General features: G+C 41.5%; 1 protein-coding gene across 2 annotated transcripts in view; it reads left to right on the top strand.

The window, feature by feature from the left end:
• LOC140394130 (dual specificity mitogen-activated protein kinase kinase 3-like) overlaps positions 1-22,507 on the top strand; it is a 166,828-nt gene that overhangs the window by 100,264 nt on the left and 44,057 nt on the right. For both annotated transcript variants that reach the window (XM_072481006.1, XM_072481008.1), the window contains exon 4: positions 17,886-17,999. In XM_072481006.1, coding sequence (XP_072337107.1) covers positions 17,886-17,999 — 114 coding nt within the window. The remainder of the gene's footprint in view (positions 1-17,885; positions 18,000-22,507) is intronic.

Below are 22,507 nucleotides of genomic sequence, written 5' to 3'. Positions count from 1 at the left end.
GTGTCAAGGACATCGACCATTTCCCCCTACCTAGGAAGCAACATCTCCAAGGAGGTGGAGATGTAGAGATTGATGTCCACATACGAATTGGCAAAACAGCATCGGGCTTCACAGCGGCTCCATATGGCCTTGGTATCTAACACCATCAATATGGCCATGAAGCTGTGAGCCTACTTGTCTCTGGTAGTACCAACTGCAATTTCTGCCTGCATGATATGGAAGAGAACAGCAAAGGTATCATGTAGGTTGCCCTTTCACCAGTGTTGCCTATGCAAGATCCTGGGCATCACTTGGAGAGACATATCACTCTGAAGAAGTTCTTTAGAGAACTGGCAAGAAACACCTGTGGGTCATTGTGACAGAGAGACAACTGAGACTGGTCAGACACAGGTTTTGTCTCTTAAAGTGGCAGTAGAATAAATACAACCAGATGAAAAATGAAGACAGAGCCAGCCAAAGAAGACATGGTGAAGCACATTTAAGGAGTACCTTTAAGAGCGGGTGACTATCTGGGATAGAATGAAATAAATTGCGCTAGACTGGGGCCAGTGGCAGGTTCTTGCTGCCTATTGTCCCAAACAGGACCAGAGGAAATCTCCATGGCATCATTTGGGGACTTTAAAAAAAACAACTTAGTATCTATACCTCAACCTGCTTGCCTTGCATTCCCTCATTCTTTCTTTCCCTCTCTCTGTCCTCCCATCTGATTCTATTCCTTGGCCTAGGTTTTCTAATTCTATCACTAGTAAAATACTATTCTGAATGAATGAGCTCACATTGGTTTTGCAGCTTTGGAGCCCAGGCTATTCTGTCTGTATATTTCACTGATGCTTTATTGTCTCTTACATCCTGGTATTTCTGCATCTCTAACCCTGATTCTCTGTGTCCCCGCCCCCCCCCCCCCCCCCCCCCCCCCCCCGCCCTCTCTCTCCTTTTTAATTCTCTCTGCTAACAGATTTTGTCCAGTCTTACAATTTTGGAAAGATCCTGGAGTCAATTTAAAGTCTCAGTCCCCATAGGCTTTCAAAGGAACTGCTTCCAACCATACCTAGCTCAATCATGTTGATGAGATCATGAAGTGGCCCAGGAGCTGGGAGGTGACCTGGAAATACTTGGGCTGCTAATCAAAGATTGTGTGTCAAGTAAAAACCACTCTATATTTTTACAAGGTTCAATAAAAAGTACTTCCTGGTACCACTCTCCCTCCATTTTATTTTCTGTGGCAGTAACATATCGGTGTGATACAACTTCAAAACAAGATATCAAAAGCCATTTGCTAAATTCTCTTCCTTTTTCTCCAATTAGATTAGCTTCCTAGATGCTATAGTTGACTGGTTGCAGTGCTGTGTTGAAGTGCTCGTTTTCAAACAACCTTTCGCTCCCTGTCACAGTCCTCGTAAAAGCAGCGGATTAGTGGGCTGTGAATTTTGATGGAATTGTCAGATAAAATTTTGTAAACTTCCAGGCTTGCAGATAGGATTCCACTTCTTTATTACATGCAGTTTGATTTCTGACCTAAAGATTAGATGCCTCATTTAATGCACAGTTGACTTGTGTGTTCAAGATTCCTTGGGCCCTGATAGTTTTCAGGAATAGGAACAGCTCTGAGGAGGCGTAGCACTGTGACAGTCCTCTTCATGCTTGCCTGCTGAGATCCTACATCTTTAGTAGAAGAAGTGGCCGTTGTTTTGCAAAACCATTAGGGTTGTAAGATAAATTATGTGATGCTGGAACAGTAACTGGATGCAGAATGGCCTTTGCTGATATTGAGTGAAGAATTAAAGGATGATGGGGATTTAATTGGTGTAGTAATTGGTGGTGTATGTGTGCATTGATTTCCTATGCTTCCAACTTCTAATTATAATTAACCAGGACAGCAGTTACAAGAAAAGAAAAAATGTAGATATATCCTCTGATATATTGGCCTGGCATTTCCACTTTGGGAGCAACTGACCATTTAGGTGCAAATTGCACCAAATATTGCATGAGTTTTGAGACGTGTGTTTCATAGAATCTCTATAGTCCAGGAAGAGGCCATTCGGCCCATTGGGTCTGCACTGGCCCACTGAAAGAGCACCCAATCCTCATAACCCCACCTAACCTGTGCATCCCTGGATACTAAGGGGCAATTTTATCATGACCAATCCACCTAAACTGCATTTGGGCAGCACTTTAAAAAAAAAAAAGTGCACGATATTTCTGTACGATATTTAAGAGTGCAGTTTGACTAATACAACTGAAAACTGTTTTATTGCAAAAATTAACACTTTTAATTGGTGTTAATCAACCACCTGTGAGTAATCTGATTTTAAATAACTGAAAATTATGATAAAAATCTATGCAGAGCCATTTGCTTATTGCATTAATGTTCAGTCATGAATGTGTTTCCTTGTAAATTTTAAAATGTAAAGCTTCTAAATTGCACCGATCAGTTGAGTTTTTGTGTCTGAGAAACACATTATGAATGACTGATGGCAACTGCCAAAACGTTTGTATTGAGTAGCAAAGTGTAATTTGCAAGGCTCACCAGTAGTGATCTATATGGATCTGGGAAGGCCCCAAGTCTGATCCCCTGTCTTTGAAGTCAAGTCTGTACTACATTGGGGCCCCCTCTATGCTATGAAAATGGTGGTTGGGTTGGAAATTAGACCGGGTTCCTATTTCCAATTGCTATCCAGTTACTCATGCCGGTAGTTACTCATGTCTGAAACTATGTGTGCTTGTGTGGCTGTAGATTGAGGACAGGATTGGGGTTTGGACACTAGAGCTCACCATGATCATTGTCTAAACTTGCATGTAAAAAAAAAAAAAGGTCACGTGGAGCAAGACTGCTGACACAATACTACCAGGAGAGGAAGGGAGAAAACTGACACACAAATTCAATATTTTATATTTCCCAGTGCGTGCTTTTGCCAAGTCAGATTTGTGTGCTATAAAAAATTAGAAGGTGAAATTCTACCCTGCTTATGCGGTCGTCATTAGTCAGAATTTTAAACTTGCTTCATCCAAATCAGAAAGTTTGCTTCCACGGGGTTTATATATTGGATTGTTGGTGCATAAAGCCATCAAAGGGCCAAATTTGGATTATAGTGTAGAGCAGTTCATCGGTCACTGAAATATTTTTTCTCTCAATCGCTAAGTGAAATGTGTCTTGCCTCTAAATCAGAAGATTGTGGTTCAAATCATACTCCTGAGACACGAGAAGGAAAACCTAGGCTGACATCCCAATGGAATACTGAGGGAGCCCTGCGGTGTCAGAGATGACATCTTTCAGATGAAACTAAAGAGTGCGGCGAAGAATGACTCTCTCAAGTGGACATGCAAGATCCCACGGCAGTATTTCAAAGAACAGCATGGGAGTTAACCTGGCCAATATTTATCCCTCGATCAACATCTCTAAAAGGTTCATTATCACGTTGCTCTTCATGGAAGCTTCTGCACAAATTGGTTGCCATGTTTCGCATATTAAAACAATAACTACACTTCAAAACACTATTTGCTGTAAAGCACTTTGATACAGCCTGAGATCATGAAAGCTTCAAGCTTTTCTTTCTTGAAATTACTCAAATGTATTGTAAATGAGTTTCATAGTTTTCTGCATATGGCATCTGAATAACATTATAACATTTTTAGTTGGGTTTGGGCTTTATTGGGTTAGAATGTTGATCCATAAGAACATAAACAATAGGAGCAGGAATAAACCATATGGCCCCTCAAGCTGGCTCCTTATTTTATTACAATCCCAGACCAGACCCCAACAGTGTCTAAGGTAGTGGACAGAAACCCCAATGTTTTATTTTAATTTTGTAAAACTGTGAGGAAAGGATACCTCGCTCAGGAGTGATTTCACAATGAAATAGAACATAGAACATTACAGCGCAGTACAGGCCCTTCGGCTCTCGATGTTGCGCCGACCTGTGAAACCACTCTAAAGCCCATCTACACTATTCCCTTATCGTCCATATGTCTATCCAATGACCATTTGAATGCCCTTGGTGTTGGCGAGTCCACTACTGTTGCAGGCAGGGTATTCCACGCCCATACTACTCTCTGAGTAAAGAACCTACCTCTAACATCTGTCTTGTATCTATCTCCCCTCAATTTAAAGCTACGTCCCCTCGTGCTAGACATCACCATCCGAGGAAAAAGGCTCTCACTGTCCACCCTATCCAATCCTCTGATCACCTTGTATACCTCAATTAAGTCACCTCTTAACCTTCTCTCTAACGAAAACAGCCTCAAGTCCCTCAGCCTTTCCTCATAAGATCTTCCCTCCATACCAGGCAACAATAGGGTTGTGGTATATTAAAACAAACTATTACTAACACAGTATTAAAATATCTTTAACATCATACCAGAAAAGAACTTACAATTACCCCATAAACAATGCTACTCAATGCTACAGTGCATACAATACCTTTAACTGCTATCTGTATTCCCACTGAAACCACAAGAAACAGAACTGCTATCTTAATTCCTACTTTAACAACAAGAAAAAACCCCATTAGGAATATTTGCTTTACAGAGATGTTCTTTGAGAAAGAGATCTTTTGGCACTGTTTTAAAGAAAAGATCTGACGCCTGTCAGACTCGCACAGAAACTCTGGCTGAATGTCTTCAGAAGCTGTTTCAGCTCCCCTTGTTCTCTGACAAGTATGAACTGCTTAAAGACTGTTAACCTGTTTTAACTGAACTGTAGTGAGAGCAAACTGCTTGCCTTTTGGTCACAGCTCCATTCAAATCTCAACTGAACCTGCTTTTCCTGCAAAATGCCTGATACAGTGGCTCCACCCAGTAATGACATCATCTTACCAAGCGGAGCAAACTGCTTGCCTTTTGGTCACAGCTTCATTCAACTCTCAACTGAACCTGCTTTTCCTGCAAAGTGCCTGATACCGTGGCTCCACCCAGTAATGACATCATCTTACCAAGCTGAAATCTAATTAACTCGACAGAAATCCCCTTAATCAAAACAGCATTCTATTAACCCAAACGTTTTAGTTGCACCCGTGGCTCCCAAAATATACTTATCTTTCAAACTAGGATATAAAAAAAACGATTGCAGCAGTCACACGCACTAACTAACTTGGGCTTTTACCCCTTATGCACTAAATGCCTGTAATACAATACTTCTGAAATTCCTACATTCACTACACATTCAATAACATTATGGTTGATCTTTGACCTCAACTCCACTTTCTCGGCAGATCCTCGTATTTCTTGATTCCTTTACAGGTCCAACGCGTATCTATCTATCTTCTCGTTGAATGTACTCAACAATCAAACATCCACAACCCTCTAAAGTAGAGAATTTCAAAGACTCCTAATCCTCTCTCCTAAATGGTTGCACCTTATCCTGAGACAATAAGCTGCATTTTCATGGTGACTCCACAGAACATCAAAAATGATGAATGGGAACTGGATCTGGAAACCTTGCCTCCGTTTCCGATAGATCCAATTTTTGCCAGTAGGGAAAGTGCTGAGTTCAAACAGACTCCATTTTTTTGCTTGCACAAAGGTTTTATCCTGCAGCATGTGAGTCACAAATTTATGGAGACATAAACGTTTATGAAAGGCAAAATAAAGGATGTATAACTGTCAAATTATTTAAATTCACAACACTTAAAAAAAAATTAAGAGACAAGACTTATTATTTGAACGATTAGGTATCTTTGATGTGGAATTATGAGTACAATTCTGTTTGTATTGATCAGGGTGTAACACTTGAGGGTCTTTCAAAGATTTAATTGGGCTTTCATGAATAGGAGTGTTTTCTTTATTATAGTGACAATTGTTATAGATATTTAGATCTTTAATTTATTTCATCATGGCCCCTGGGGTCTGCCTGTGGTGGGATGCTGGGTGAGTTGGCATAAAGAGTATAAGGATAATGGGTGGTGGATGGGGCATGGGTTGGCATGAGTTGAAATTAAGGTGGCACAGGCTTTACGGGGCTATGAGGGCATGAGTTAGCATGGATGGGGCTTGAGGAATGATGGGGGGTGTTTTTGGGCTGTGTTTTGGGGCTGTGAGTAATGAGGGCTAGAGGGCCGAAGATTTCACACAATAACTGGGACAAATAATCCTTAATATTGTATTCCAGCAATTTTTCAATGACTGGTGTCAGGCTTGTTAATTTCACATCAATTGTGTTTAAATGGAAGTTTTCAATTGGAGTTTCACTTGGGCACATATAAAGAAACAATTACTGAAACTGTGATTGAGTAAGGAGGTGTATCTTTCAATGTTTCAGTCTATAAATAAATGTAAAACTGAATAAAGATTGCCTCCAGTATCATCCTTCACCTTTTTCTGTTATAAAAAGGCTAAGTGGTTTGTAGTTCCCTATTTGCTCTCTCGTTTCTTGAGCACTCGTGTTATATTTGCTCCCTTCCAGTCCACTTGGATGACCATTCCAGAATCTATGGAATTTTAGAAGATACCATTGTATCAAATATTTCTGCAGCCACCTCTTTTTGAACCCCAGGGTGAAAGCCATCAAATCCAAGGATTCATTTGGCTGATAGTCCCATAATTTCTCCAGAACCTTTTCCTTGCTAATATCAATTACTTTTTCTCACTTTCATTATACTCTTGGTTCCCCACAATTTTTGGTATGTTTCCTGTGTCTTCTGTTGTGAAGATAGATTCAAATATTTGGTTAATGCCTCTGCAATCCCTTATTCACCATTATAATTTCAGCTAATTCTGCCTCTAAGGCTCCTATATTTCCTTTGCTAGAACTAGAATAGAAGCCCTGTATTTCTGTGCTTATTCATCTTCACTAATAACTTTCTTCCTCGCGTATATGTCCTGATTTACCATTAATTTGTCCAATTTCTATTTTAATTTTTTCTCCAATTAAGGGGCAATTTAGCGTGGACAATCCACCTACCCTGCATATCCTTTGGGTTGTGGAGGTGAGATCCACGCAGACACTGGGAGAATGTGCGAACTCCACACGGACAGTTACCCGGGCCAGGATCGAACCAGGGTCCTCAGCGCCTTGACGGAGCACCGTGCCGCCCACTATGTTCAATTTCAATAGTCACTTGCAAAGACCTTTCACCATATGGAATGCTTTACATGGAAAAAGTCCTTTTAGCTCTCCTTTTTTTATACATTTAATATAAATCCTGAGTTTATACCCTTTTTGTAGCACACTGGTGGTTAGATATTTGAGTGATTTGAAGCCTATTTACAAAGAAAATGTCTTTACAAAGGGGGGAAAAATAATTTCTTGTGCAGCTATAAGCAATGGTTAGGAGTTTCCGAACTCCTCAATAACAATCTACAGAACACTGCTGGTACAGCAGCTGTGATAAAATGGGATATATGATGAATTGAAAACCGAATGAATTTAGGTCATTCCTTTAGGCAAAATTTTGACTTTCAATCTTGCAAATGTTTCTTCGATGCCTGCAGAAAGCTCTCTAGCATTTTACAATATCTTGGATGCCTTCATTATAACCTCAACAGAAATCTACAAAGGGAGTAGATGTAACAATATGGTGGAATCATCATTTTACAAACATCCCCAGGATAATCGGAGGCACTAAAAGCAGAGAATGCTGGAAATAATCAGGAGGTCTGGCAGCAACTGTGGACACAGAAACAGAGTTCACGCTTCAGGTCAATGATTTCTCTTCAGATGCACTGTAGAGTATATGGAGAACACTGTTTGCTCTGGAGCTCCAGCCAATGGATTTGTGGGCACTAGGATTGCCAATTCTCCCATAAGGAACAAAAAGCAGGGCGGGAATAAAAGGCTATTTGACTGATGGTCTAGAATCATTAATCAGACAATGAAGAGTTTGTTTGCTTTCATTAGTGTGGGCAGGCAGTGCATGCTGGACATGGCGGGAACCATTGGTGAGAGTGTGGCGGTACAGCAGTTGGAGGCAGAGGTCTTGGAATATGTCCAGCTAGAATTGGCAACCCTGGTGGTCACTAATCTCCACAATCAATTCGAGCCATGTTCCCATTCATTTTGACTCTGGAAAAGGGAAGAATAAATTTGGGCGCATTATCAGTTTGAACCTCAGCTAACCAGATCCCAGTGGTATAGTGTTAACCAAGTACAGGGAGCAATTCACCTCTCCGCCTCTAAGCTGCTGTTTGGAGCTGCTGTTTGGGGAACTTCAAGAGAGAACAATCCTTGTATGCTTTTTTCTTACATCTTATGAAATAGTCCCACTTTAGGAATAATGATGATGGAATTTTACTTATCCAGATGTTATGGGGTAGAAGTTAATCTTGCTAAGCATATCACGCATCACCCACCTGCTGTACACTCTCAGTTGACACAGTTGAAGGTAATGGTTTATGTATTTTGGGTGTGTGGAGTATATCCGGTGGCTGAAACAGTAATACCCATTTGGTGCTACATCCCAAGACTAGTTTCTATCAAGTGCTGGTTTATGGTGGTAAAGTCAAATTAGTTGTTATTTAACTCCTTTGATAACACCTCAGTTGGTGTTTTGGAGATCACACTCCCTCTATGCAGACATGTAACCTTGATTGTCCAGCCACTCATCAGTAACTGTACTTCAGTTGTATAGTTCTTCTGTACCTTCACTCAAATATCAAAACAAGATATTTGTTGATTATGTGCCTAGATGTCTGTTCAAAGGCAAATAGCCTGAGTTTCCTTTTGCTATGCAAGTTCTGCCAGAATGACTAAAGAACAAGTTCCAATCCTGTCTAAATGCTAACATGCTACGGGTACTTTATTTCCTGGGTCAACACATTTGCATCAGCATTTGGAGATCCTGGTGTAGATTAGTTAGTGGGAGTGGAAAATTGCACATAAGTTATACTTTAAGGATGGGGACAAAAGGATCTCAACTTGTTAGTAACCTATGACCCAGACTGAGGGCAGAGACTAAAACATGACAAAGAAGGCCACGTGCAGGTTTGATAGCTAGAGGCAGAACCATTCTGTCCAGACGTGTTAGTTTGATGGCGTGCACAATCTTGTATTTGCAAGACTCGGAAGATACTTCTTTGCAGCCAGTTCCATTTAGTTAAGAACATTACCAAAGAAAATTAGGGCAATTAACATCCCAGCAAGTGCAGTCAGTTAGATGCTACAGGCTAGTATCACCTTAATATGTCAGATTTCATGCAGCATTAGAAATGCGAGGTCTTCTTGTTTAACATTTCATCTAAAAGGCAGCATTTCCAGCTCCCTCAGAACTGTGTAGGAATTGCATGTCACAACGGATTACGGGCTCAGGTTTCTGGAGTGGGGTTTGACTCCATGAGCTTCTGACTCCAAGGAAAGAACTGGACTCCCAAGTTAAACTGGAACCTCCACGTACACCAGTTGTCTACCAAAGCAAAGTCCAGCCACCCCTCCCTGTGGGTGTGGTTAGGCAGAGTCCCTCACAAGCTTTTTGACTGACCCGGTATGTCATCAGGTGGTCCTGTTCCTCTTCCCAACACCTCACACAGGGAATTTCCATTGACAAACCCTAATGGCTGTCAGTATATATGCTGCAGACAAAGAACAATTGGCTCCAATATGAGCATAAGAAGCAAAATGCCAAAAGGAAAAATATGAAAATAGGTCAGAAATGGCTTCAAAATTGTAAAGGTGGGCTTCTTGGCTTACATAAGAACACAGGCCATTTAGTGTCTCAAGCCTGTTCCGCATTAATTAGCTTTGCTGCTGAGTGCCTTGCATCCACTGGCCATTCCATTACACTACATTAATTTCAGTTGCTGGGGACACTGTTGTTTAAGGCACAGAAAAAAAAATGACCCTCCGGCCAATTCAGGTGGGAGCTTCCTTCACCTGACCCATCCATTACCCCAAACAATCTGGAAATGTAAGAACTAGTGGAGCGTCTAGAAAGAGGATTAGTGTGTTCAGAAACCACATCACAACTTGGATGCATGTAGTTCTCCTGAGGGTTCTCATCCACCTATCATACAGTATTGAAAATAAACTGAATTTAAATGTTATGATTCTGAACCCTCAGGATTATTTTTTTCTCTTATTATTCAGAGGTAGGCCTATAAGATAATTAAATACAGTACAAGGACATGTTCAACACACATAGCTTTTTATTCTCCCATATACTAGGTGGTTGAGGCAGCATTACGTAAATATAGCTATGACACTAAACATGGGTGTTCGAACCTGGAATCAGGGTACAACAGTTGTGTGGTGAAATTGGTCCACACAAGCCAAATGACTGCAGTAAATGACAGCTGATTTATTTTTATTGACTTGAAAATATTGACCAGCTTTTTAATTTCCAATGAAATGAAAGCAACAGTAAGAGAATGAAACCGTTCTCTAAAAGAGTTTGAACTCTCACTCTATAAGATCAGGCGTAGTGAAACATCGGCTGCTAATTCTCTGCAAGCCTGTTTTACATTGCTTGCATAGATTAGTTTACCACTTTGGCATTTTCTTCCCAATTTCCTCTTTGATCCTCGTTTATTCAGTGAGAGAGTTTCCACTGACACCGTACCATACTATTAAAGAGCCCATGGTAATCAATCATAAAGATTAAATCAACTACTAAAAACCTCTACAACGAACACTTTTTTTTTAATGCTCCTGCGAACTGTAGAAAGATTGTCAAATGTTAAAGGAAGTATTATACACCCTCCCAAAACCACTGCGAATGTTGGCACCTCCGTAGCAGTAGGGTTGGGCACAGTGCATAAGTCACACCACAGGAAGTCTCAAACACTTGCCAATAGGAAGTAATGGACCAAAATCTGGGGCATGGACACTTGACAGCTCCATGTTGCTGTGGTTTTCAATGTCTGAGGCACTCCCTTAGCCTTCTGTTGACCAGCTGTGCAAGGAATGTAGCCAAAGGACCTTTATGTACTATGAGTCTTCAGGTATATTTTCGCTATTTTCATAATGTCCAATTATAGTGCAATTATATATGTTTAGGCGGATGTTAGAATAGCTGAAATTCCAAAGCAGGAGTCGAAGAGGAAAAGAGCTATGAACCTTTATCATAAAACTATATTACATTTTCTACATTTATAACAGTAACATCGGTTGTTGGGAATTTAAAGGCATGATCAAGGAGATGAGGAAGGTTGAGATTTGTTAGGCAAGTCTTGAGGGTTACATAATAAAGGTGAGCAGATGGATGGATTTCAGATACAGGTTAACCATGCTCTTATTAATTGTGGAACAGGCTTGATGGGCTGAAAGATTGCTCTTTTTTCCTATGTTGAGTTCCCCTTTGTGGAATGGATTTTTTCTTTATAAGAACTGTCTACTGAGTATAGTGGGTCTCTTGTGAAAGATGCACTTTCCTTTTAAGTAGTCTGATCGGAGTGACTCTTAATGTTGCTGAGCTGTACATTAACCAATTTAAACCCTCTGCTTTCACCTTTCTATCAGTTCTGCTACTACCTTCAGTACATATTCCTTCATAGCCATTGCCTTCAGTCCCACCACAACATCGTTCTCTATTTTATAAGTCAATTTCTTGCCTTGGCAACTGTCTTGAGGCTGAAACAGACAGTTTGCAAGGTTGGTGATATTTGAATCTGCGATGGACTTCTGATAACTTATCTGCGCCATCAGTGAGACCACCGAATTCCATCGCTGAAACAATCCCCAATCTTTCACTTCAGTGATTTAAAAATTCTCATCTTTGTTTTCAAATACCTCCGTGGCCTTGCCCCGCCCTATCTCTGAAACAGCTCTCCGTAATCTGTGCCCTCCAATTCTGGCTTGTTGAGCACCCCTAATCTGTATTGGCAATGTTCTTACAGCTGCCAACGTCCTACATCCTGAAATTCCCTCTCCAAACCTCCTTACTTTTACCTCTCCTTTAAAAACCTACTTTTTGAACAAGCATTTGGTCATCTGCCTTAACATGTGACTCGATATCAAACTCTTTTTGAGTGCCGTGGGAGATTTTACAACATTAAAGATGCTATGTAAATACAGGTTGCTGTTGTTTTTAAAAAATGTTCTGAAGACCTTTTATTTATAACCAAATAAAGATTCATTACATATTAGGAAACAAGTGGTTTAACGTTCATACAGAAACATAATGATTGTACAGAATAACTTGATATGTTGTATGTCTTTGGAAAATTCAAACAGACTATGTTAAACGAGAGTTTAGTTAATGGGGCTTTATAACAATTAATTTTATGGGATGCGGGTGTCGCTGGGTGTTACCCCAAGGGGTCAGAACCTACATTGTGTCAGATTCCCCTCCTACCCTTTGGAATACCAACTCCCCAGTGATTAGGGAGCAGAGCACAGTTTAGGGGCAGCACGGTAGCACAGTGGTTAACACTGTTGCTTCACAGCGCCAGGGTCCTGGATTGGATTCCCTCTTGGGTCACTTTCTGTGCGGAGTCTGCATGTTCTCCCTGTGTGTGCGTGAGTTTCCTCTGGGTACTCTGGTTTCCTCCCAAAAGTCCCGAAAGACGTGCTTGTTAGATGAATTGGACATTCTGAATTCTCCATCTGTGTACCCAAACAGGCATTGGAGTGTGGCGACTCAGGGCTTTTCACAGTCACATCATTGCAGTGCTGATGTAAGCCTACTTGTGACAATAATAAAGATTATTATTATAACCTCCTCCCAATTGGAGAAACCCCCTCAGGATATAAACCGTGACCTGGGAGCAAGTCGGGGAAGAGGACCCTGAGGGGAATGGATTAGAGGGTTGTTGTATTGTGGAGTAATAGAATAAACTTTGTTGTATCCTGTCTATCTGACTACGTGTGGAGCCCTTGCCTTCGGTCACAACACTGGCTATGCTAGCATTTATTGCCTGCCCCTAGTTCCCTGCAGACAGTGGTGGTGAGCTGCCTTCTTGAACTACTGCAGGCCACGTAGCCCAGGTATCCACAGTGCTTGGATCTATAGCATCCATTTTATTTATAAAACTCCATGAACCTTGGTGAAATCAGTCACTATTCCATATTGTGAACATTTTAGTGTATTTTATTTAAAATGTTTCTTACATTGAAAGTTAATCGAGCAGAATTACAAACAAATTTTCTTTTATCAATTCAATTGTTACAATTTGTGGCTTTTCTCACTGGTTTCACATTAGTAAGTGGACCTTGTCGCCTATATTCTGAAAGTTATACCTCTTCAGAAAAATGCACTGCAGAATAGTGTGACTCAAAAGATTTGCAATTGTCATTAGTTGCAGTAACCTGCTTACAGGATTAGCTGTAATCTCGTTGTACAATACCACACTCCTCAGTGGAGTGTCAAACACAGGCCAAAGGGTTTTTGGCTCAAACAACTAATATATTCATTTTTATTATTACATGGAAATAACAACTTGCATTTCTGAAAGTGCGGTTAACATTGTACCATCCATAGGCATTTCACAGGAGCAATATTAAGTAACATTTGACACCAAGTTACATGAAGAGATATTAGGGCAAGCATCAAAAATCCTGTTGGGACTTGAACCCGCCACCTGCTGGTTCAGAGGCGAGAGTGCAAAGCACTGATTCACAGCTGATGGCGAAGGAAGAGAAATAGATAAGAGAGTCTGAGAGTTTTAGGGACAGATAATTCCAGAATTTTGGACCTAGGCAGCTGAAGGAATGACCACCAATTGTGGAGCAATAAAAATGCATCAGAGGCCAGAATTGCAGTTATGCAGATTTCTTGTAGGGCTGGAGGAGATTATGGAGATCCAGTAGGATGAGGCTGCGGAGGAATTTGAAAACCAGGATGAGAATTTTGAATCTGGTTACGAAAGAAAATGAATGCAAACATCAAATAGAAATAAGCAAATGTCAAATTGAAGTAAACAAAGATTGTAAAGGGTTTATTATTATTTTTGAGTTATATCATAGAGTGATAATATCTCTGGATTGGGCAATTTTACCCATCGTGACTTCTAATTCTATTTCAGTATTGGTGTAGATCGGAACTGAACTGAGATGTGGGCAAAAGAACTCTCAAGTATGGGGTCCTCCTGATGGGCAAATCACACAATTCATTGTCGAATAGTGCGGATTACTAAATTGAAAACCTTCATGTTTTATACCATGTTGACTGTTGTTGTCACACTTCGTAACAAACCCTTTTGCAGCAAGAGAAAGAGAACTTTTGCTTTTGATTGCTTATACTGCTGTTTGATTGATGCGAAAATAAAAATTTTCTTCAGCGATATTATACTTCCAAAAGACCACATTTTCTATTGCTGAGAGGGGAGAAATGGTGTTGAAGCTCTTCGTCTCGCACTCATCAGGCCAAATGCAAGAATGCAAGTTTCAAACATTGACAATAGTTTATACTACAGGAAAATGGGTTGCTGATTGGTTGGCAAGCCATCTTTTGCCATGGTGTTACTGTGGAGAAAGCAACAGAGTAGGCTTCCCATACATCTGAGTAATTCAGGAAGGGCACAAGGCTTGACCATATTCCTTTTGTTTGCAGAGAATTAGTCACTGCTTATGTTGCTCATAGCAAGCATAAACGATCCACGTTACAAGCTCGTCTGGTTATCTTAAAAGTGTCACTATTAGCTCACCTCCGGATTGTTCAGCAAGCACTACCCAATCACAGAACACATCTAACTGTTGAAGTTTTGTTTTGGGATTTACAAGCGTGGGCTGGTGTATATTTTCTGTATTTTTGACAGCATTACCGTAATAAAATCTGGTGTCCCACAGATGCATTTCCATCTGCATGACCTTGCATCATTTACACATTAGCAGAAATCATGATAGACCCTCCATCGTTGGTTGAGAAAGGTTTGCTGTTTAAACTGCACTGTACTTTAAACTGACACAAGATCTAATATGACAAAAGTACTGCACACACCATCTGATGTAGTTATTTAGACAGCGAAGAACTGCTGCAATAGTTTATTTAACAAGACAGAAACATCTTCTTTTCCCTAGTAAAACCATACGCATGATCTGAAATAAATCATCTAAATGAGATGGAAGTGATTCGGTGTTAGGTCAATACCTTGTTGTGATGGTGAAGACGTGTAGCCAATCTAGTATTATTGCTGGGATGTTTTACTGTATCTGAATTATTGGTTCAATTACAAAAGCTAACTGTTTGAAGGAAGCTTGCATTTATCAGAACATAATTGACATGTTGACAGCCCTCTTCTCACTATAGTGCAATTGGAATGTATACAAATAAGAAGGCTGAGAATTAACAAATGTCTGGAAAACCCTAGCTTTTTTTTTCATAGCAACTCCTGGAGCAAATCATTCTTTCCGCACAGTCTTAAAATAAACTAAAATATTGGGGTTTGGATCCAGTATACTAGCCACTGTTGGAGTCTGGTCTGGGATCGTAATACATTACAGTTATGATTAAGGATTAGATTTAACCATGGCAACAGTGGCAGTTTGCCATTATGTAATTCACAATGGTCTTGGCAAATATTATGCAGAACTGATGTTGTTAAAGCAAGCGACACTACTTGAAGGATGTATTTGGTTTATAATCAAAAAGACCCAGTGTTATTTTATTACTTGTTTGCTGCAGATTTTGCAGGAAAATCCAGGAGCACTGAGACAGTTCAATCATTTTGCAGTGTTTTGCGAGGGAGGGCATAAGTTGAGTTTCAGTGCATATGCAGACTTATTTGAGAGATCAACTGTTCTCTTAGTGGTCAGCTCGATCTCAATTTGCGGACATTTAATATTGATGAGTTTTTAAAGCTTTCGTATGGAGAAATAAACCAATGCCGGGTCTAAAAATCAAATGAGGACAAGCAACCATGTTGATGTACATCATAAAATATAAAACAGCAGGATCGTGAGTTTTAATATAAAATTGATGTTTCTACATGAAGCTTGTTTGATTTTTGTCACCCTTTTTATGGCTTTTCTGATGGGCTGCTCAAAACTGATTAGCTAATACTGTTTGAACATCTTACATAATTTCCTCAATTAAGCTGTTAAAACCCTTTTCCAATATAGCAGACAAGTGCTCAATCCTGAGGCTTTGCAACAAACATAAATATTTATTGCAGGTCTTCGAACCGCATGCACCAAGCACTTGAGAAATGGTGCCTGGGACCTCACAAAATCAATGCAGTTTCCAAAAACAGCCTTGAAAGGAATCTGGCTTTCAAATTGTGCAGTTACTTTACAGCCTGATGGACAAGACTGATAGACAAAAGCTCATTAAGTGTCACAAGCCTGAAGAAATGCAATGGGCAGGAAAAATTTCACCATCCATCAGGAAATGAGCTGAGATATGACATTGCTGGCCGCTATCAAGAAAATCAACTGATGTTTATGGCTGGCTGCCAGTTTTAATACATGAAGCAAACACCAGAAACGCAAACATTTAATAATTCAAAACTATATACCTATACGCTGTATCATGGGAAAATGATCAAAAACTTATTTGCCCAAATCTTGTTGATTTTTCTAAAAAAGAAAAGCATAGTCTCCCCCCATTTTTTCTTTACATGTCTGCCAATTCTCTGACGATTATTGCCGAATCTTCCGAACCTCTCCGATGTCGTCCAATCTCGTCTCAGAACTCCGCCCCTCCTGCCGAACTATTCCAAGTTGTTAGATCTACCATGCGGTACTAGTGTACTTTGCGATTACTAGAACTCAGTAGAAATTTAAGTTAAAACTTCTCAGGTGCAAATAAGAATTGTTTTATTTGCCTTCTATTGATTACAATTGAGAGTCATTTAAAAGGCAATTTGTAGACAATTGAAACTTTCAAGGAATCATAAAAATGATTTTCTTGCTTAGGCAAACAGCTCGCAATAACTTTAGAAGTCAAAGTCTGAAAATGCAATATGAAGACAGGGAGACAGCGAATAGTAAGTCATATAGATGATTTATGAAAGAGAGAGATCCAGAAAATCCATCACAGTTATACTCATAGAATTTATAGTGCAGAAGGAGGCCATTCGGCCCATCGAGTCTGCACTGGCTCCCGGAAAGCGCACCCTACCCAAGGTCAACACCTCCACCCTATCCCCATAACCCAGTAACCCCACCCAACACTAAGGGTTATTTTGGACACTAAGGGCAATTTATCATGGCCAATCCACCTAACCTGCACATCTTTGGGCTGTGGGAGGAAACCGGAGCACCCGGAGGAAACCCACGCACACACTGGGAGGATGTGCAGACTCCGCACAGACAGTGACCCAAGCCAGAATCGAACCTGGGACCCTGGAGCTGTGAAGCAATTGTGCTATCCACAATGCTACCGTACTGTATCATATCTGTCTTTCGCCATCTAATTACACCCCAATATAATCCTAATTGATTTGGGTTAGATGCAAATCTATTTGATTTGATGGTCAGCTGTCCATCTTTAATATGCACCATGTACCTAAAATGTTTAATTGATGAATTCCTGTACGAGTTATGGAATGCGATTTAGCGCTGTTATCGCAAGCGACCTGAACTGGTTTGCTGCTGAGGACATTAGCGCCTTTAGGTTCCTGTGGCATTGCCTGGAGCCTGCCCTGTCTTTGGTCACTTTATCTTGCAAATGTATTTGTTAGCTGAATAAGAATGCTGTTTTAATCTATCTGCTTCTGTGTTCTGTTGAAGCTATGTTTTGAAATGACCTGAGGTTATGAGTGAGTTTCAAAGTGGTAGTTAATAGACTAGGGGCTTAATGCTAAATAGCTATCTTTTACCTATAGAAAATAGCTAGCTTCTACACTCCTGTTGGGATGTGCGTTACAATAGTCTGGGTTGATCTGCTCTACCGATCATTCACCTCATTTGCTTGATCCTGAGTGCTGAAGAAACTAGTTAAGATTGGATCAAATCCTTTTGCTCCATCTATTTGGGCGTACAAATAAGTTGCATCATGCAGCAGATTGGGGGGTTCAGCTTTTTCTAATGCACTTCATGCAGAGAGTAAACAGCTTGATATTTATCTGTGGTGTAATTGCAGAATTTCGAGGTTGAAGCTGATGATTTGGTGCCAATCAATGAACTTGGCCGAGGAGCGTATGGAGTGGTGGAGAAAGTGCGGCACACGCCCAGCGGAACCATAATGGCTGTGAAGGTACTAACCTTGTGGCTCTTTGCTGAAGTTTTATATTTTTAAGGAAGTCCTAGAATGTAAGCTTAAAATTAGAGCCAGTCCATTCACAAGTGAAATCAGGAAGCACTTCACAAAAATCTCTGGAACTTTGCCAAAATGCTGAAATTTTAAAGTCTGACATCGTTAGATCTCTGTTCTGTCAGGGTATCAAGTGACATGGAGCAAAAGACAGGTGAATTAAGTTAATGCACAAATCGGCAACGATTTAACTGAATGTGAACAGATTCAAGAGGCTGCGTGGTCTACTGCTGTATTTGTATTGAAATAAATCAACTTGTGTTTTCTGTTTACAGAGACCCAATTTTTAACTTGTGCCATGTTTCATTTTGTACTTTTCTGCGCAGACCATAAATACATGAGCACTCAACATCTTACATAACCTATTTGCAGTGGAGTTTTGTTGACTATCACTCCAGTTTTCAGCAGTGTTCATCCTCCGCAAGAAGTTTGCTCAGTCTCGGTTTGTTTTGCATTTAGCAGCTAAAATGCAATTAACTTGTACTTCCACGGTCCCTGGGTTCTTGATTTAGCATTTTTAAAACTATATATAGCATAAGGTAATCTAAATAGGCTAATTTAAAAACCAGATTGACGGTTATCATTGGTTGCGGTGGAGTGGTTTTCCCATTGTGATGGATAATTCAGGTACCACTGCATCTCCATTTTATTCATTTGTCTTTTGGAGACAATTTTTGCATTCTTCCATTTTTAAAATTTTTTTTTTCTCTTGCAAGATTTAGGTGGATTAGGTGAATTGCCCATGATCAATGTACACGGTTATGGGGATGGGGCGAGGGTATGGGTCTCGCCCCAGCCCCTCTTTCAGAGGGTGCTCTTTCAGACATTCAGTGCAGACTCAATGGGCCGAATGGCCTCCTGCACTGAAGGGATTTTGTGGATTTCTGTGTTTGCTGTTTGTTCCCATTTCAAGTTCCCTTTTTAATCTCTTTGTACTTTTTTGTTTTGTCTTGTCCTTGTTTTCTGTATGTTTTGAACTGTTTCCTGATATAACAGAAACTGTCTATGTGTTTTCACTTGTATTGTTGTAGTTTACTAAGTCCTGGTCCCACTGTGGTTATCTCTGCCAATTTATTTAATAATTCTGGATGCCATCTAGTGGTGTGGAAATAGAGTTCTCTACAAGGAGCTAGGAATCTCACTATCAATAATGCAGTAATAGTGAGATGTTAAGGACATCGAATGGGACCTATAGGTTGTAACAAATGATTACTGCTCTTCTGCATTATGCGAGCAAGAATCCATAAACTTATTTGAGTTACATTTAGCAGATCTCATTAATAGTCCCCCTTTTGTCTGTAGAAGGCCACACTACTGTGGAAAGGAAAGTTTGTCCACTTGGCTAATGTGTAAAGCTTTAGATATCAAACATTGTTGTTTGCGTTGTTACCAACTATGTTTTATTGCAACACACAAAAATGAATTTCCCAGGGAGAGATGGGGAGAAATGTATTTACACAGCAAGTTGAACGAACTACTGTCTGAAAGGGCGGTGGAAGTACGTGCACTAGTGACTTTCAAAAGGGAAGTGGCTGAAGGAAAGAATCGCAGGGTCGTGGGGAAGAAGCAGGGAAGTGAAACTAATTAGAATAGCTCTTTAGAAGAGCTGGTACGGAGATGATGGGCCAAATCATCATTTTTGCATTCTTCCATTTTTAAAATTTTTTAAAATTGGCACTGCAAGATTCAATTGTATTAGGTGAAATCTTACCAGATTCTTTCAAGTGTCTGTTCTGGTGAGAAAACGGCGAGAATCCTGCCAATGGCAGGAAACTCACCGAATATTGCGCTACTTTGACAAATTAGTTTTTCCTCCACATGATTCACGCCACACTCATGGTAGCTTGTCTCCGATTCGCTCATCCCAGGAAAATTTAATCCCTTGAATCGGTGGGGCACCTCTTTCCGATGCCACTGGTGCTGGTCGATTGCGATGATATGAACACACTTGCATGATGCGATCGCGTGGTCACAGACGAGTTGGACGTTGAGGGAGTGGTAGCCCTTGCAGTTCATAAATGGCGGCCCATGCTGAATGGCGACCCCAGAGTCATGTGGGTGCAATCCATGACATCCTGCACCTGGAGCATGCCAGCTATGTGGGTGAAACTCCTGGCTCACCTGGTCCCAGTCCAAGTTGATTACATATGGACCCCCACAGATAGTGCACCTGTAACTTCCCTTATGCACCTATGAGACTGACTGGACTATGCCCTGAAACTAGCATAGAAGTTCTGAATGGGATTATCGCTAATAGCCACAGACCCAATCCATGTGGTGCCAATTCTTGCATCACCTGCTCTACCAGCCCCCGGGACAGACGCAGCCTTCGGCACTGCAGCTCTGACATCTGGAGGTAGGAAGTTCAACATCTGAATAGCTTTATCTGGTCATGTCTCCTCTATGGCTCTGCCGTTTGTGGCCTTGCTCCCGGAAGAGCAGCAGACCTAGCCTCTTCCCTCCTCTGCAATGCGCTGTTCCTGGCCACATGTAGCAGCACATCAATGTCACTGGTGCTGGTCGATTGCAATCAATAGAACTGTGAACTCTACTGGCTCCATGATTCTCCACAATCATAAACTGAAAGGAAGAGAACGTCAAAGTGAGGGATGAGGAATCCTGACTGTTCTCTGACTCTCAACCCTCTCGGCATCTGAGACATCCTCTGTTGCCGTTCCCCCATGTGAGCACCTTTCCACTAAGCCTCACTCCCTCCCCTGCCCTACAACATCCATTCATCCACAGATGCCCCCTCCACTCCACCTGAATGAAGTGTTTTGATCCTTGTCTCGGTGGTACCTAACCTCCCCCAGTGTGAGGTGTTAGGGCTGTTGAATGCATTCAACCTCACTAGGGAATGGACGACGCGACCCCCCCACACCCCCACACCCACACACCCACACACACACACCACGTCATCGGTTTAAATGGGGTGAATGATGAGCGATTTATAGCGCCTTGCACTGAGGTGCCACATGTGTGTCACCTCTGTTATGTGGACGTGAGTATGGGCTTTGGAATAAAATGCTTCCAACTATTTTGATGAACACAAACAACCAAGTGAACTAAATCAAATAAACTGAGGAACAAATTAAAGGGTCAGTCCCTTAAAGGGAAACTGCCTTAAACAAAAAGCGGATCACTAAATGAATATTAAAAATATCATACCAAATAGGGGCACTCCAACTCCCATGGCACTCAAAAGCCAGGCAACTGGTTTCTCCTTGTGGCAGGTAAGGCATACTGAAATGTGAAGACTACAATTAGCATGTCAACCTCCTCCTTGGAAGGTACCATCATTCTCCCAGCTCTCTCAGGCTGTGGATTAAACAAGCCTTCCAACTGGAACAGCCAGCTACCCAGAAACTAATCCCTGACAGCCTGACCTCCATAACCAGTGGCCTTGAACTTCTATACAGCTCACACCCTCTGCCTTCACAGTGCTGCCTGGGTGTGGGGGCTCATTCTGACTGCAATTGTCTCCCTCCTGAACGGGGGTCTCCATGCCTCATGAAGCTGGAAAACACCCCTTCTCAGAGTCGCATACAACCTTGGCCCCTCATGGGACCCCACTCAAGAACCTCTCAGTCGCTCCCTGTGCTGACCCTGTGGATTCAGCTGCTCCCACCCACTTTCCGCTGCCACTCCAGAAGGGCAATCCCCCAGCGGTTATATCGACACAGGCCCAGCACGAATGACACGGGAATCGTCGCCTGCAAACCAACTGCCAAACCCCTTTATACCTAGAGGCTCACAGACAGAAAGGGGCACTACGACCTGCGAGCAACCCCACCCCCTGAGATGCTGAGACAGAATCTTCTCACCCAACTGCCTAAGTTGAAACTATCTGGGTCCCCTCTGCCCCTCTGCTCCTGGCATCCTGTATGGTAATGGCAACCTGAGAGATCACATCTGATACCTGCTTCGGAGGTGCGGTTGCCAGGTTCCTGTTGTTATACATTTGTTGCAAATCGTGTCAACGTGACATCACACTGGATTTCTCATCATGCCAGGGGGCAAGGGACCTGGAAAATTGGAAATCACAATCTCACTGGAGAGACCATGCTTTCCTATTCTTAGAATATTCCGTCCGCATCGCCGTTCTCACTACTGCTAAGGGGGGATCAAAATCCTTTGCCCCCCCATCTCTCTTCCCCCCCCCCACCCCCACCCCATTGTCTCTGCACCACATTGGACTTCCTTCTTTTCTGCAAATATCATTTGAGTTCAAATCACAGGTTTGTTACTTCCCATATTTTGTGGCACAATGAATAACAGTGCAGAAAAAAACTGCTACGTTTTGTATTGAGACTGCGAGCAAGATTTTCTCTAAATTTGGTAAAGGTGACGCACGGCAGCAGAGCACAGGGCAGGACAAGCGGCGGCCAGGACTTAAGCGGGGAACGGAGGAGCGACTGACTCCCCCCGGCCGGGACAGGACAGCGCAGGTT

Source organism: Scyliorhinus torazame, chromosome 17 (assembly GCF_047496885.1).
Source record: "Scyliorhinus torazame isolate Kashiwa2021f chromosome 17, sScyTor2.1, whole genome shotgun sequence".
Taxonomy (NCBI): domain Eukaryota; kingdom Metazoa; phylum Chordata; class Chondrichthyes; order Carcharhiniformes; family Scyliorhinidae; genus Scyliorhinus; species Scyliorhinus torazame.
The sequence above is the reverse complement of the archived record's forward strand: the minus strand, read 5'-3'. Positions and strand labels throughout refer to the sequence as shown.